The sequence below is a fragment of the Nuphar pumila genome, chromosome 1, assembly GCF_984573655.1.
Source record: "Nuphar pumila chromosome 1, dmNupPumi1.hap1.1, whole genome shotgun sequence".
Classification (NCBI taxonomy): domain Eukaryota; kingdom Viridiplantae; phylum Streptophyta; class Magnoliopsida; order Nymphaeales; family Nymphaeaceae; genus Nuphar; species Nuphar pumila.
Genome location: NC_143249.1, coordinates 133881912 through 133898460, shown reverse-complemented (window position 1 = coordinate 133898460; position 16549 = coordinate 133881912). Strand labels below are relative to the sequence as shown.

General features: G+C 34.8%; 1 protein-coding gene across 1 annotated transcript in view; it reads left to right on the top strand.

Annotated features, from left to right (window-relative positions):
• FRO1 (NADH-ubiquinone oxidoreductase-like protein) overlaps window positions 1-16549 on the top strand; it is an 82444-nt gene that overhangs the window by 2911 nt on the left and 62984 nt on the right. Inside the window, exon 3 of the mRNA XM_089998808.1 lies at window positions 4160-4289. Within this exon, the coding sequence (XP_089854934.1) occupies window positions 4160-4289 (130 nt within the window). The remainder of the gene's footprint in view (window positions 1-4159; window positions 4290-16549) is intronic.

Here is a 16549-nt window from a genome sequence, read left to right as displayed (position 1 = left end):
TGTGGTATATCTTTCTTACAGCTATTTGATAGTGTCTTCCCATGCATGTTATACACATCATACCAGTTTTGTTTCTTTAAGTGTGATATTACTTTTCTCAGGTTGTTCATATTTTTCTTTTAACATACTATAGATAGTCGCCTTGGAATTATGAAGATGTTTTCAGGCTTCCAGATGCATCACATAGCATGAAAGCCTTAAAAATATCAGATGCAGTGTAACATCCCTAAAAATCCAACCTTTTTAAAACTTTTCCAAACCCCAAATTTTGAGAAAAATTAAAAACTTTTTTGTTATACAAACAATTCACATATTTCCCGAAAGTAATATGCCAACAAGTTTATCTATGACCACATTCCAACCATTCCAAATACTAGACGGCCTACCTGAGCGCAAGCACGAGTGTATATTAGCCTTCCAATATCAGATCCAGTACGAAATAATCCGTAGACACAATTTGATTGAGACTATTACTCTAAAGGTTCTTCACATGTGAAAAAGGAAATGCGGAAGACAAAACCTATCAAGATTTGAGATAATTGAGAAGTTATGTAAAGATTTAAAGTTCTAAACCATATGCAAGAACATAACAGGAATGAAATGACAAAATTTAAAAATGTTCTCATTCCAAAATATTACACTTCTTTAAATGTAAGGATTCAGACAAAAAGTAAAATGTATACAAGTTTTTAACTATCTCAAAACTTTTGCTTGATCCCTCTAAGAATCGTAGTAGGTAAGAGTGGAGCCTTCAGCCACGCAACAACCCACACTTTGCTTCAATCCTCCACGAGGTTATCTGTAAATATTATAGGGCATCAACCACATGCCTGTAGGAAACCAAAACTAAACTTGAAGAATGCAATTTAAATTGAAATGATGCAATCAAGTGTAATTCCCATCATTTTAGAAATGAAAATCAAGTGAATCCAGATCATAATAAGAACATAATATTCAATCATATAAACAATCATTCATTTCATGACATTCATAATTACATCACTTGTATACACTAAAACTCAAAATCATTCATTTTAATTCATGGCATTCAGTTTTATAACCATTCACATACATGATAATCATTTGCATAAATGTATGAAATTAACAATTCATAGCATACTCAAAAGTGAAGTAAAAATGCAATCTATCATTCAATGCCATCATTCACTTTTTTTATGCTCAAAAGAAACACACTCATGTCCAACTTATGACTAAGGCATGTATTGTTTCAATTACAAATTCACGTCATTTATCAGACATTTATTCATTTTGCATTCAAATATAATAATGGAACATGTCTTGTCTTGACCCTTCCCGCATGCCTCACACACACAAGCACCTCGCATGCATCAACCAAGCCATTGGCTTGTAACAATATGTCAAAATCACATGAGCAAATTATAAACATGTTTTTTTTATTCATATGCATTAATCATGCAAAACCTTATAAGCCTCTACATGCTCACAATATGCATATGAAAGTAGTTATCCTAAAAATCTAATTAATTGTTTCTCTTGTTATTCAAACCCATCTGGTACAAAAGTGAGTATAGACATTCAGAAATAACTATAGGAGTATTCATTATTGTATGTATTTTTTATCGCCTTTCTATGACTTAACTGGTTCTTTCCCGAGCGATTCAACCCTGCAGTGCAGCGGTTGGGAGAACGGACCCATGGTCCCAGGTCTTGGCCTACACCAAACCAAAATCACCGGTGAAAAAAATTGGTCATGCTGTGGTCCTACCACCTAAGACTCATTGGTAGACCTGTTCTCTAACCTCTGTAGGACGGGGACAAGAGGCGCCTTCAACCATCGAAATACAACATGTCCCACGAGGCTTGTACCGCTCTTTCCTCTCCCGAGAGGACATGAGATCAAAATGAATCTAGTCATCTCAGAGTGCCAGAATCAAGAATCCAAGAAGCCTTACCAGGGTGAATGCATGTGGATACGACCACGCCCGAGAGGGAAGAAACATGATTCTTGAACATTGGTTGTAATGCCTCCATGAGTTGTGCCAAAGATAATGAGCCGATGCTTTTGGAGTCATCTAGACCATTTCTTTCAAGAGATGGTCTCATTGAAGCCACCTTATCATCTCTTTGATGTTCTCTTATTCTTTTAGGACAAAAGAGCTTGATATAACTCGGCTCATAACAATGATAGCATATTAATTTGCCACTCTTGTTGTATTCATGGTCGCCTTTTTTATCGTTTTGGCTCCTTTCATAATTATTGAAATTTCTTTCATTCTCATTACTTCTTTCAAAGTGAGGGGGCTTATAAGCCCTCATGGGATTACCAGGCCTTGACATAGCAAGCACACATTCTTCCTCTTTAGAAGAGGAGGGTTTTTTCAACCTATTTTCCTTCGTAGTTAATTCTTCAAGCATTTCAACTATGGTAGATACACCTCCTTTGTGAAGAAGGGCCGATTTGGTCTCTTCAAATTCAGGTCTAAGCTCATTAACAAATTGGTAGAAATGCTTCGTTCTAATTTGTTTTTCACGGAGTTCTGCATCTTTGGGGGTAATGCCACTTTAGATCTAGGAGATCCAATTCATCTCAAAGAAGAGAGAGGGCATTGTAATATTTCCTAATGCTCGTCTCTTCTTGGGTCATAGTTCTCACTTCATTTTGCACATTGCATATGTGAGCTATATCCTTGAGACTATATATATTTTTAAGATACTTACATGCATCACTAGCAAAAGTAAATTTTACTAAGGTAGAGCATTTTTTGATGTCAACACTATTGATGAGCCATCCAATTATCTTGAAATGACCCATTCTCCATTCTTTCAATTTTTTCTCGTATTCAGTGATAACCATAAACATCTCTTCTCCTTTTAAGAGCCACTTCATTTTCTTTTTTCATCTTGGTGAGTATAAGTTTAGGCTCTCTTTCGGTGCCATTAACCAAACCCCATAGACCCTTTTCCCATATTTTATGTTTCACTATGGATGCCTACATCACATAGTATCATTGAGTATCACAGAAATTGAGACGACCACTTTTCTTTCATCCTCTATTTTTACAATAATGAGAGAGAGAAGATAGAGAGAAAAGAGAAGGTAGCAAGAATTTTGTTAAAGAGAACTTTGATGGTGCGTTTCCCAATGCAACGATCCCACAAACAAATGCTCCACCAATCTCACAACCTTCTTCTTGGCCTTTTCGAATGAATCACAACCCAAGAGCACCAAGACTTTGATACCATGTAATGAAATAAGAACAAGAGCAAATGAGTACCTCTTATAGGCTTACAAGAACACAACGAAATCACAAAGGACCACTTATGGGTCAATGCACATCACTCACACAAAGGTCAAGAGGATAAAAAATATTTGCTTTAATGCTTGAGAAAGCATTGAAGGATACAAGGGGAGAACCCTTATTTATAACAAGAGAGGGAGAGTGGGGGCAGCCCAACTAGTTGTTGGTCTAGCCCCCAACGGTCACATTTGTCCCCAAAAGTCACATTTGTGACCATTTGAAGCAGCTCCAACGGCTAGTTGGAGCTGTCCCATCAGTCACAAGTTTCAATACTTAAAAAAATAAAAAAAATAAAAAAGACAAAGTCAGCACCTAATGGGCTGACCACTATTACAATGTGAAATGACCAAAACACCCCTGATGGGTATTTCAGTTTACATACATTTGACTATAAATAACAACAACAACAACAACTACGCCTTCATCCCAAATGTGACCGTTGGTCTAGCCCCCAATGGTCACATTTGACTATAAATAAATAAATAAATATATATATATATATATATATATTTATATTAGATGCACAATCTTAGTAGATATAACTTTTTTAGTGTAAGGTACCCTTTCATTTACAAATTCACCAAAAAGTTCTGCAGCCAAAGATATATTGCTCATGTCATGATCATACTCATAAAGGGTCTGTTATGCTAACTGCAGTAATGACTCTGCTATCCACGTTTATTTTTTTAATTTCTTTTTTCTATTGATCTGCTACCTATCCGTACTCATCCTTTGAAATAATACCCATGCTCATGCTGTACTGCATAGATGTCTCCATATGGCAGAGACCCAGGTTTATCTTTTTAACTTTTTCTCATGGCCTGTTGCTAAATTTGCAGCCGAAATAAATGTAAAAATAACACTCATTTTTTATGAAGGTGGGAGAATCCTTTGATGGGATGGACATCTACTGGAGATCCATATGCCAATGTTGGGGATGCAGGACTTAGTTTTGACAGTGAAGAGTCTGCTAAAGCATTTGCTGAGAAACATGGCTGGGATTACACAGTGGGTTCTTTTTGCCTGACTTTCATGATTAATATATGACCTTTTCTTAGGATTGTAAATCTTTGATTGTTTATTATTTCAATTAATCCAAAAATTTCTGATGAAGTAAAAGGTTGGGTATTTGAATATTTAAAGAAGAATGAAATCCTATTATTCAAGTAACACTTCAGTTATTATCTGTCAGTTTATATTGTCATGGAGTGGATTCTTTCATTGCACACATTCTAGCATGTATTGAAATCATTATAGCAACAAATGCCAATGGTTTAAATGATAAAACTGACAGTACACATGCACCCTTAATGTTGGTTATGGTTTTGCAGTTCCTTCTATATATGTATTACAGTATCCTAGCCATGTACTTATGCATGTATTTAGTGCTTTTAACATGTATAATCATGACTATGAATTTAGTTTTGATTGGATACTTGATTTTCTTATGTCATTTTATCACGTTTAAAGTTATAGAAATAAACTAGATCCTAGACAAATTTAAATTGGAAAAACCAGATGTATCTTAAAAAAGTTAACAAGTTCAGTTATTATTGCCCATGAATCTTGGTTCCTAAAAAGAAAATAGTAAGGCAAGTGTGGGGGTATTCTGAAGCTAAAGACCACTGGTTGAGATACTCTGGTTCTAGCAATTTGGTTGTCACCTCTCACAAGGACACGCCAAACATAGTTTGTATTCCTCTAAATACAACTTGACATGATGTATGATGCCAACTATGCTGTGACATGTTGTGGACACGGTCAATGCTGTCTGACATGCATGAAAGAGAGAACGCAACACATTATTCCCTTTTTTCTCTTTTTTGTCCTATGACCTGTCACAGTTAATGATAGTCTCATACTTTCATTTAACACTTGATGCCACTTAAGATGATGACGCTCAATTACAATAGTGTCCTTACAAGTTACAATACAAATGTGAAAAAGTAAAACTATGCTAAAAGTAAATATTTATTATTTGATTGATGTGATGGTAGATTCTTCACTTTGATTTGATGATGATTTCAATTGTACATAATTTTTAAATTAAGTATATTAACAAAATGTCATCATGTTCACTGGTTGCTCTTAAACCTTTAAATTTAGATGTATTACAAAAATGCTACTTCATATACATATGTGCGTACTATTAGAATTGGTACCTTACGACGATCCAGAGTATAGGCAAAGAAGAAGTGAAGACGTTAGGGATTAGAGCTGCTGATCTTATTCCGCGATTCCCAATGAGGGATCATGAGTTCTGTCCATTGCATTATGTAGAAAACAATATAAGTGGTTGCCTATAATACAAATTCTACAAATAGTAATTACAAGGAGACCTAACATACAAGGAAAGCCACCACAACAAGGAAACCCAACACAATAAGGAAACAAGGTATAACGTCAACTGTATTGGATCTGAGTTTGGATCCGAGTCTAGACCTATATGCAACATCGTTATCTCTCAATAGCCTCCCTCAAGTTGTACATGGTCATCACCATGGACAACTTGGACTTCAAATACAAAAACCTTTGCTTTGTCAAATCATTGGTAAAGAGATCTTCAGTTTGATTTTTTGAATCGATGAATCTTGCTTTAAGTTCACCATCTTTAATTTTACTTAAGTGTTGATCAATTTGTATGTGCTTTGTCTTTCTATGATAAACAAGATTCAATGAGATTTTGATGGCAAATAAAACTGATCTAGGGACTGCCTCGTCTAGTTCATGTAATAAGCTTCTAATCCACATAAACTCTGAGGTTGTTGTTGCTGTGGCTTGATATTCAGCTTTCGTGTTTGATCGTGCTATAGCCCATTGTTTACGACCGGACCAAGAAACTAGATTACCTCCAACAAATATGCAATATCCTGAAATTGATCTTCTCTCATTTAGATCTCCTGCCCAGTCGACATCCGAATAGGCTATAACTATGATAAGATCTTCCTTATGATCTCTTTTCTTATAGAACAAACTATCCCCTAGGGTGCCTTTCGAATACTTGAGAATTTGCTTTACTGCTTCCATATGGATTGCTCTTGGTTGACGCATGAATTAAGACATTTGGTTTATTACATGCACAACATTTGGCCTTGTGAAGGTAAGATATTGCAACATGCCAACAATACTCCTATATTCAGTAGGATCACTATATAACTCTCCATCATTAACACTCAATTGTTGGTGTATTGGGTTGGGAGTTAACAAAAGCTTACAATCAGACATACTTATTTTGCGTAAGAGATTCATAGTATACTTATGCTAAGTTAAGGCCAGAGCTTCTTTTCTTTTATCAACCTCAACTCCCAAGAAGTATTTTAACTAACCAAGATCCTTCATTTTAAAATGCTTATTCAACTCTTCATTTATTTCGTGAATATGTTTATTTGAACTTCCTGGAATAATGATGTCATTCACCTTTCGCAAAACAATCATGTATCCCTTACCTTTGTGGATAAATAAAGAATGATCAAGTGAAGATTTGTAAAAGCCATGTCTCAGTATTTTCAAAGAAAAACTCTCGAACCAAGAATGAGAGGCTTGCTTTAGGCCATATATGACCCTCTTATGTTTACACGTATTCAACTGGATCATTTTCAGTGTATCCCTATGGTTGTTCCATATAGACCTTTTCTTTTAAGTCTTCATGTAAGAAATCATTCTTAATATTAAGTTGGTTCAACGTCCAGCCATAATCTACTTCTAGAGACAAGATGATACATATTATCCCCATTTTAATCACATGGCTAAATGTCTCATCATAATCCATACCATATTCTTGCGTGAGACCCTTTGCAATAAGTTGAGCCTTAGACCTCCATTTGGTTTATATTTAATGTTATAAACCCATTTAAATCTTGTCTCATTCTTATTAGAGGCCTTTTAACAACTTCCTATGTTTGACATTCATGCAAAGCTTTCATTCATGGTTCATGGTTTCAACCCACTCATTTCGGATAGCTTGAGAATAAGAAACCAGTTCTTATTTTTCTGTTTGCATAAGAAAAAACTGATCATCTGTGCTAAAATTTTAGTAACTTACCCATCTATCAACATAATGTCTAACCCTGTTTGATCTTTTGAACTTTGGTTGTGTTATAGTTTTATTACACGGGCTGATGGTGTCTTTGTTATTGCCCACGTTTCTTGATTCTTGTCCCACTTTATTATTAGCTACCCTTTGTGCCTCAACTTCAAAACTAGTTGTCCTTGTATTTCTTCTGATATATAGATATAACGTCCCTAAAAAATCAAACATTTTTAAAACTTTCTCAAAACAAGAATTTTTGAGAATATTTAAAAATTTTCAATTATTACAAAGTTTTACAGGACTCAAGAATAATATGTCAATGAGTTCATCTATGGCCATATTCCAACCCTTCCAAATATTGGACGGCTCGCCTGAGCGCAACCACGAACATATATTAGCCTCTCAGTATCAGATACAATACGAAATCAACCTTAGACACAACCCGATTGAGGTTATTACTCTAGGGATCATCACCTATAAAAATGCAGAAGACGAATTTTATTTAAGGGTTAAGACAATTGAAGAGTTACGTAAAAGTTTGAAATTTACAATCATATGCGCAATTATTGCATAAAAGAAAAAACAACATTCATAAGGAAATCTCATTCCAAAATATTTACAAGTATTAAAAGAGTACTTATCTAGAACGGTAAGGTTTAATGTTTTACAACCCTGAAAAATGTAAACAAAGTTTGGATCTCCCTGGGATCATACTGAGTAAGAGAGTCTCTTCGAGTTTGCAGTAGCTCGACGTTCGCGTAATCCTCTATGATATCTGTAATATTATAGAGCATTAACCACATTCTCGTAGGAAACCCAAAACCAAACTTGAAGAATACAAATCAAGTTTGTAATTGTACAGGTAAAGTGTGATTCCCATCATTTATAAAATGAGGTTTAAGGAAATCTACAACAATAATCATTCACTTAGCATTCATTCATTCATTCATATCTATGACATTCATTGATTCATTCACATGCATGACATTCATTTATTCATTCACATCCATGACATTCATTCATAAAAAGGAATAATAATTAAGTATAATTGCACAATATAATTAGGTCAAATCCCATTTTACCACGTCCAACGTGAAACATGATAGAAATCGTGGTTCCCTGTTTCATACACAAGAGCAGACACCGAATGTGAGAGAAAAGAAAGCTGCAGAATTTTCCCAATAGCCGACTATGGTATTGGACTTCCCATTAAATATATGTTGTTACAATTACTAGGGTACGAAAATACCCATCATACAACAAATGTAAATTACAATATGCCATTAGTGCCTTTAATGAACATGTGCTAATTAGAGTGCTAATTAGATGAACTCAAATTGGGTTTGGATAAGATCCAGACCCAGTCGTGAATACAAGCTTCTTTTCATCCTCCCTCAAGTTGTACATGGTTTTGAACCATGAACAACTTGCCTTTCAACATCCAGAATCGGTCCTTGATAAGCCCTTTGGTAAACAAGTCAGCAACTTGATCAGTAGTTCGAACAAATTCTGGTTCAATTTCCTTCTCTTCGACTTTCTGTCTTACAAAATGTTGATCAATTTCAATATGCTTGGCACGACTGTGGTAGATAGGATTGAATGACATGTTAATGGCACTTTGATTGTCACATGGGAGAATACATTTAGATATTGATTATCCTACTTCTGTCAACAAATGTCTAATCCATGTTACTTCAGCTGTAGCAGCTGCCATTGATCTGTATTCAGCTTTTGTGCTTGATCTGACAATAGCTCTTTGTTTTCTACTGCTCCAAGAGACAAGATTTAGGCCAACGAAAATACAGTATCCTGACACTGACCTATGCTCATCTGGATCTCCTGCCCAGTCTGCATCTGTGTAAACAAGAAGTTCATGCATGTTATGTTCATTCATACTCTTTTTGTACAAAAGACCATCCCCAATAGTTCCCTTCAAATATCGAAGAATACGTTTAACAACTTCCATATGTCCAATACGATGTTCATGCATGAACTGAGATACCTGATTGACTGAATAGACAATATCAGGGCGAGTAAAAGTGAGATATTGAAGCATCCCCAGTATCCTGCGATATCCTGTAGGATCCTCATACAAATCGCCATTTCTGGAACTGAGTTTGTGATGAAGTACACTGGGTGTGCTTAGAAGCTTGCAATCTTTCATACCTGCTTTGCTGAGAACATCAATGGTATACTTATGTTGGGTAAGTGTCATGACTTCAATAGTTCTGTCAACTTCTACTCCAAGAAAATATCGCAGTTTACCAAGGTCTTTCATCTTGAACCTATGGTTCAGGAGTTCTTTGACCTGCTCAATGTGTTCATCAGAGTTACCTGTAATGATTATGTCATCTACATATATCAATAATAAGGTAATTGTGTCGTTACATTTGAATATGAAAAGAGAATGATCAAGAAGCGAACGACTAAAACCATATTTCTCTATTTTAAGAGAAAAATTGTCAAACCAAGATCGAGAGGCTTGCTTCAAATCATATATAACTCTCTTTAATCGACACATATTCTCTGGAGTTCCCTTCTGCATACCCAGTGGGTTGTTCCATGTACACTTCTTCCTTTAGAGTTCAATGTAAAAATGCATTTTTTACATCCAGTTGACTGATAATCCACTGATATTCAATAGCCAATGATAATATGATTCAAATAGTACCCATTTTTACAACCGGACTGAAGGTCTCATCATAATCTTGTCCTTGCTCCTGGGTGAATCCCTTGGCAACTATCCTAGCCTTATATCGCTCAATAGTACCATCCGACTTATACTTTATTTTGTACACCCACTTGGACCCAACTACATTTCGATTATGTGGTCTAGAAACAATCTCCCAAGTGCCACATTCATGAAGAGCCTCCATTTCTTCATTCATAGCTTCAATCCATCGCATAGAATTTGCTGCTTGATAGAAAGTCGTGGGCTGATCTTCCTTACCTAGATAGGTTAAGAAGAGTTGAAAATCCATAGTGAAATTCTCATAACTTACCTATCTATCAATAGGATGTCGGGGTCGAGTGGATCTTCTAGAAGCAGAAGAAGAATTCATCTCTTGATTAGAATTAGGAAGAATCTCCTTCTCACGTCGAGAGTAAACAATGCCTTTATACCTTTCGGGAGGCAAGAGTGGATCAGAAATGACACTTTCCTGAGTCGTCTGTACAACATCAGACATGTTTCCCTCATCTCTTTTATTACATTCTGAAGGACAAACATCATTAACACTAGAGAAGAGGTCAGAGTTCAACCAGGGGTGATAAACTTCAATTTCAGGAAGGGTGTCAACCTTGTGATCAAAATTCAATGCATCAAATACAACATTCCTGGATAATGCTCACGGGATTATAGCATCTGTACCTTTTATAATCATCAACATACCCTACAAATCTGCACTTTAAGGCCTTATCCTGAAACTTGTGTCACATTGAACTGTCAACATGAACATAACATACACACCCGAATACTCGCAAATCATGATAATTTGGATGAACACCATGTAAGGAAAGGTATGGTGATTTGTTTTTCAAGATATTCATGGGCAATCGATTTATGATATGAACGACTGAATGAAAGGCCTCTGCCCAGAAGGTAACCAGAAGGTTACTATCATGCAACATGCTCATGGCACTCTCGACAATATGGCGATGCTTGCGTTCCGCAATCCCATTATGTTGAGGTGTATGAGGACAAGACACCTTCCTGCGTATTCCATTTGTCTGGAGAAATTTAATAAAGTCATTTGAGGAGAATTCACCCCCTCCATCACATTGGAAACAAAGGATATTATCAGAGAATTTATTTTCAACAAAGGAATGAAAATTCTAAAATAACTTGAATGTTTCAGACTTACATTTCATAAAGAAGATCTATGTATACCGAGAATAGCTATCAACAAAAATGAGGTAATACCTGATGCCAAACATGGAGGGAACTGGAGCCGGACCCCAAACATTAGAACAAATAATTTCAAAAGGCTTTGAAGCTCTTTTATTAATATAATGAAATGGAAGGACATGACTCTTACATTGAAGACAACTAGAACATTTCTTATCATCGACATTTAAATTTAGACTTGACTTGGGAATAAGACTGCTAGAAACAAGCTTTTCAATAAAACGACTACTACAATGACCCAAACGACCATGCCAAAGATTTGGCTTATTACACTCAGAAAGGCTAAAAACATTTTTAGAAAAAGCTGAAGAAGATGATGATGCGAGCTTCAAAGTGGAAGGATTCTCTTGAAACACGTACATATTCTCTTGTCGCTTTCCTTCAGCGAACATTTCTCTCGTGTGGAGATCCTTGACACGAACAGAAAAAGGAGTAAACTCAACTAAGGCATTGATGTCATCAACAAGCTTAGAGACAAAAACACGATTTTTCTTGATATTCGGAGCATAAATGACATTTGAAATAGCAAGGGAAGAAGTAGACATAGGTATGACAAAGTTTCCAATGTGAGAAATACGATGGTGAGACCCATCTCCAGTGACTATACTATTTTTACCAGCATATAGGGAACATGAGTTAGGAGCTTACCAACATCACTAGTGACATGAGTGGCTGCACCAGAATCGACATACCAAGTGCCCTGATCATTTTGCTTTAAGTTCAATTCAGCTAGAGCAGAGAGTAACAACTCTTTGACTTCGTCACTGTTCTTCAATTTATCTGACCCCTTGCTTATCTCTGGCCGTTTATCTTTATTTTGAGGATTGAACCAACAATTTGCTTTGATATGCCCCATTTTATTGCATAGAAAACAGGTCGGTATTGATCTTTGCCTTTGCCCACTGGGAGGAATATTAGGTGTAGGTAATATTCCACGACTTCCTTGTCCATTTCTTTCTTGACTCCCTCTATCTCGAAAATCATATCTACCACGTCCTCGCCCATATGCAACTCCTGTGGCAAGAACAGTGTGTGCTCCACCTTGAGAATGAGTATCTTCAGAAAATCCCTTTAGGGTCATCTCATACTGCAAAAGCTTGGCACGAAGATCTTTAAAAGCAGGTAACTTTGACAAACACAATAAGGAAGTAACCATTATATGATAATCCGATCCCAACCCACTCAAAGTCTGCTGCACCATATCTTTGTCACTAACTGCGCATCCCACGATGGCCAGTTGATCTGTAATGGTCTTCATTTTGTTCAAGTACTCCATGATGGTCATGGAGTCCTTTCTTAACATTTGAAACTCTTTCTTCAAAAATAATATTCTGGCCTGAGAAACTTGAGAATATGAACCAATCGATGCCATAATTGCATTGTAGAACAATCATCTGAAATTGCCACAAACACTTCCTGTGATAATGTAGAAGTGATATAGGCAACCAACGCCTGATCTCGCTTCATCCAAGATACGTATTCTGGATTTCTGACAAAGGTAATAGAAAGATCTCCCTCATCATTCTTTGTTTCTTGTGATATGAACTATGGAGGAACAAGAACAAAGCCATCTAGATGTCCAGAAAGGTCCTGACTTCTTATGAATGAAATGATTTGTCGCTTCCAAGTTAGAAAATTGGAATTGTTCAGTTTTTCAGACACGAGTTGACTAAGAAAGTTTGAGGAAAGACCAAACTGAGAGTGAGGAAATGAGTCCATATTCTATCGAAACCAAAAATATAAGAAGAGATAAGAAATAAGAAAATGACTTTACGACAAGGACCCAATTGCGGTTGAAATCTAATGAAAATTAGAACAAAAACTTAATATCAGAAAATTCTGCTGCCAGCCTATTTTTTTTACTATTTGAATGATAAAGCAGAGGCAGAAAACCAGAACTATGCAGTAAGAACCTGTTCTGAATTAGAATTTGATCAAAGAGACACGTTACTTTGAAATTAACGTGTGTAATTTCAGAATATGAGGGAATATGGACTTATGACTGTTAAAATATGTTGATCCTTAAATGTACATATATATATTTATATATATATATATATAAAGATACGTATACATATATATATGTATACATATCTCTATTTATATATATATATAAATATATATATTTTATCTTCCTAAAATACCCTCAAGGGTATTCTTGTAAATTAGCATTTTACGCATATTCCAATTGGAATATGCATTGTAATTTTTGTTTTATTTTTATTTTTTGTTTTTTATATTTTTGGATTTCGTACCACATTGGGGGCCTCCCAAAAGTGATGTTGGGAGCCCCCAACGGTCACAAATGTGACCGTTGGGGGCTCTCCAACGTCCCCTTTGGGAGCCCCCAAGGTGGTCCCTTTTCATGCTTATAAATAGGGGATTTCCCCTTTGTATTTCGTATTCTTGAGGGAGCTTATGCTCCATTGTAATGGGGTTTTTACCCCTTCTCCATTATTCTTCAATGATATGCAACTTATGACTTTATGTCATATTTTTCCCTTTTTATGGGTTTTATGTGTTAGCACATTATGTGCTTATGTTGTTTCCCTTTAATGGGTATATTTGCACTCCACGTGCATAAGTATGGGTTCATTATTGAACCCAATGTATTCCAAGTCACTTTCTAACATGGTATCAAAGCGAGGTCACGATGGGGTTGTCCTTTGGTGCAACGGAAAGCGTGTCGCTCAAGAAATGGTGAAGTATTCATTGCTCTTCCTTTTTGCTTTGAAGTTATTCAGTATGTATCCTTTTTCTTAAAATATTATGCATTTGAAAATATGTTTCTTGCATATAGTTTGTTCGTTTAATAGTTATGATAGTTGAATTATGTCTTTTCACATTTTGTATGCTCGTATATTTTAAAATTATCTCCCTCAAATTTGGTGAACTCGTTTGTTGTTCAAATATATAATTTGTGTTTATCGAACTACTCATCGCATATAATAGCAATTTATGTTTTTTTAAAATTACCTTCAATTATGTGAGATTTATAATTCTTACATAACTATCTCATGATTGACCTATAAGTTAATTTTTAAAATTATATATATGATTTCTTGCTAAAGTAATGATCTTTGTTTAAAATTTCTTAACTCTCATATGAACCCTAATTTGATTTGAGTTCCTCTTTTGATTATGAATTTTAGTGCATTTTTTGAAAAATTTGATATAATCCTTATATGAAAATCTCTCACATCTAAAAATCTTTGTTGAATCCTAAAGTAGTTCTTGTTAATGATAACTTATAAGAACTCATAAAAGTTTTTCAATGTTTCTTTTTTGAAAAATTGTTTATGATAAACCATTAGGAAAGATTTTTTTAAAAGGAATTTCTCACACTACATAGAGTGCATAGTTCATCTTTTGCATCCTTTTGGTATAAATGATTTCATTTTTCATCTTTATAAACTTGTTGGTTTGTATTTTTCATAAGGTTTCGAAACCTCTTAATAACATATTTTAAAAATGCCTACATTGGCCATAATATGGTTTTCTTTGTCCTCAATTGCAATTGTTAAAGTTTGAGAATTTCAAGCATTGCTCTTTTTATAAAGTGCATACTTGCTCACTTTTGTGTATTTTTGTGTTTTGTGCACATTTGTTTCTCAAATATTTGCGCTTGTATGCATTCCCTCTTTTTTATGAAATACATGCCTTAGTGCATGTTTGTTTACACATTGGTGTGTATTTGTTCAAGTATTGTATGAGTGCCTTCGTGCACATCTTTTACAAAGCCTTTTGTGCTCACATGTGTATTGTCTCTTCGTAGACATTTTTGCATTATGGAGCCTTTATGCACATTTATTTTTGGGAAAAATATAATGAATTTAGATATTGAGTCCTTTTTAAATCATTGTAAGTGCTTTTAGCAGTTTGAATGTTTCCGCATATCTCATCACAATCAAAGGTTTTTAAAAAAAAAAATTTGTTGTATGGGATTTAATCCCAAATTTATAAATTTTAAAGTGTTTTAAATATTCATTCCTTGAGTATTGTGTTAAAGCCTTCTTTGTGAACCATTACGGTTCTTATGATTTCTTTGATTAAAAGCTTGATTGTCTTGATGAATTCTTTATGTTGTTGTGTTTATTGCTTAATAAGTCCTTTTTGGTATAAATGACTTGTTTGAAGATTAAGCATAATTTGTGTTTATGCAAAATTGTTGTTATAAAGAACATTATTGATTATTGGACCTTTTGATTCATTTTTATTAATCGGTCCTCTTTTCTTTGAAAAATTATTCCTTAAGTGTTTATTGCCTTTTTGTGGCATTTATATTTGTCCATCACATGTTATTTAATGCATCTTTTATTTGGCCTTATTATTGTTATATTAGAGATGTTTGTTGAGGTGAGTTATGGGCACCTCGTGTTATATCATTTTAGTTTGTCCACCTTCCATATTATAGATGGTTGTTGAGGTGAGTTATGGGCACCTTGGGACTCTAAAATGATTTGTTGTATGATCTCTAATTATGAGTGTGTCACTCATTTTTTCTTTTGTGGCCATTGATATTATGGATGCTTCTATGTAAATGTGATTGACATATGGTGTTTTAAAACCTTAAATGTTTTAAGGTATATTAAAAATCAAGGGTTTTGGGATTATTGCCCAACCTTTTCTTGTTTATGAATCTTATGAGTGCATTTGCACATTTATGATTTTGTGTTCTTATGATTTTGCACAAGTATTCTAAGTGTTCTTGGTGTGTGTATGTTCACACATTTGTTCTCAAGAATTTTATTTTATCGATTATAGTATCTTGTTGAAGATATTTTTTACATGCATATTATTGTTATGAGAATTCATTTTAAAAGGAGTATTGTTTTATTCGAGGTTTATTTTCATTACAAGTTTATTGCCTCAAAAGTCTTTTCCTTTTATGCCCATTATCTAAGTGTCATCATATGTAGACAAGAATTTTATTACACCTTCGTGTGTTTTTAGCCCTTTGTTGGCTTTTGCTCTCTTGGTCTAGTAGCTGAATACACTTGTCTTGAGTGTTTTTATATGTAGACAATGCACGTTGATTCACACCATGGTGTATGATTTTTAGCCTATGTTGGCGTTTGTGTCCTTGTTCTAGTCGCTTAAGATGTATGCCCATGATTGGCTTATTTCACTCATTTCAAGTGCTATCATATGTAGACAAGAGATGTATTATGTTTTAGCCAATGGTTGGCTTATTACTCTTGTTCTAGTAGCAGAACATACTTGGTTTTAAGTGTATTTTTTACGTAGACAAGAGATACTTTTTAGTCCATGTTGGCATGTATTCTCTTGTTCTTGTCGTAGATGCACTTATTTCAAGTATTATTATATGTA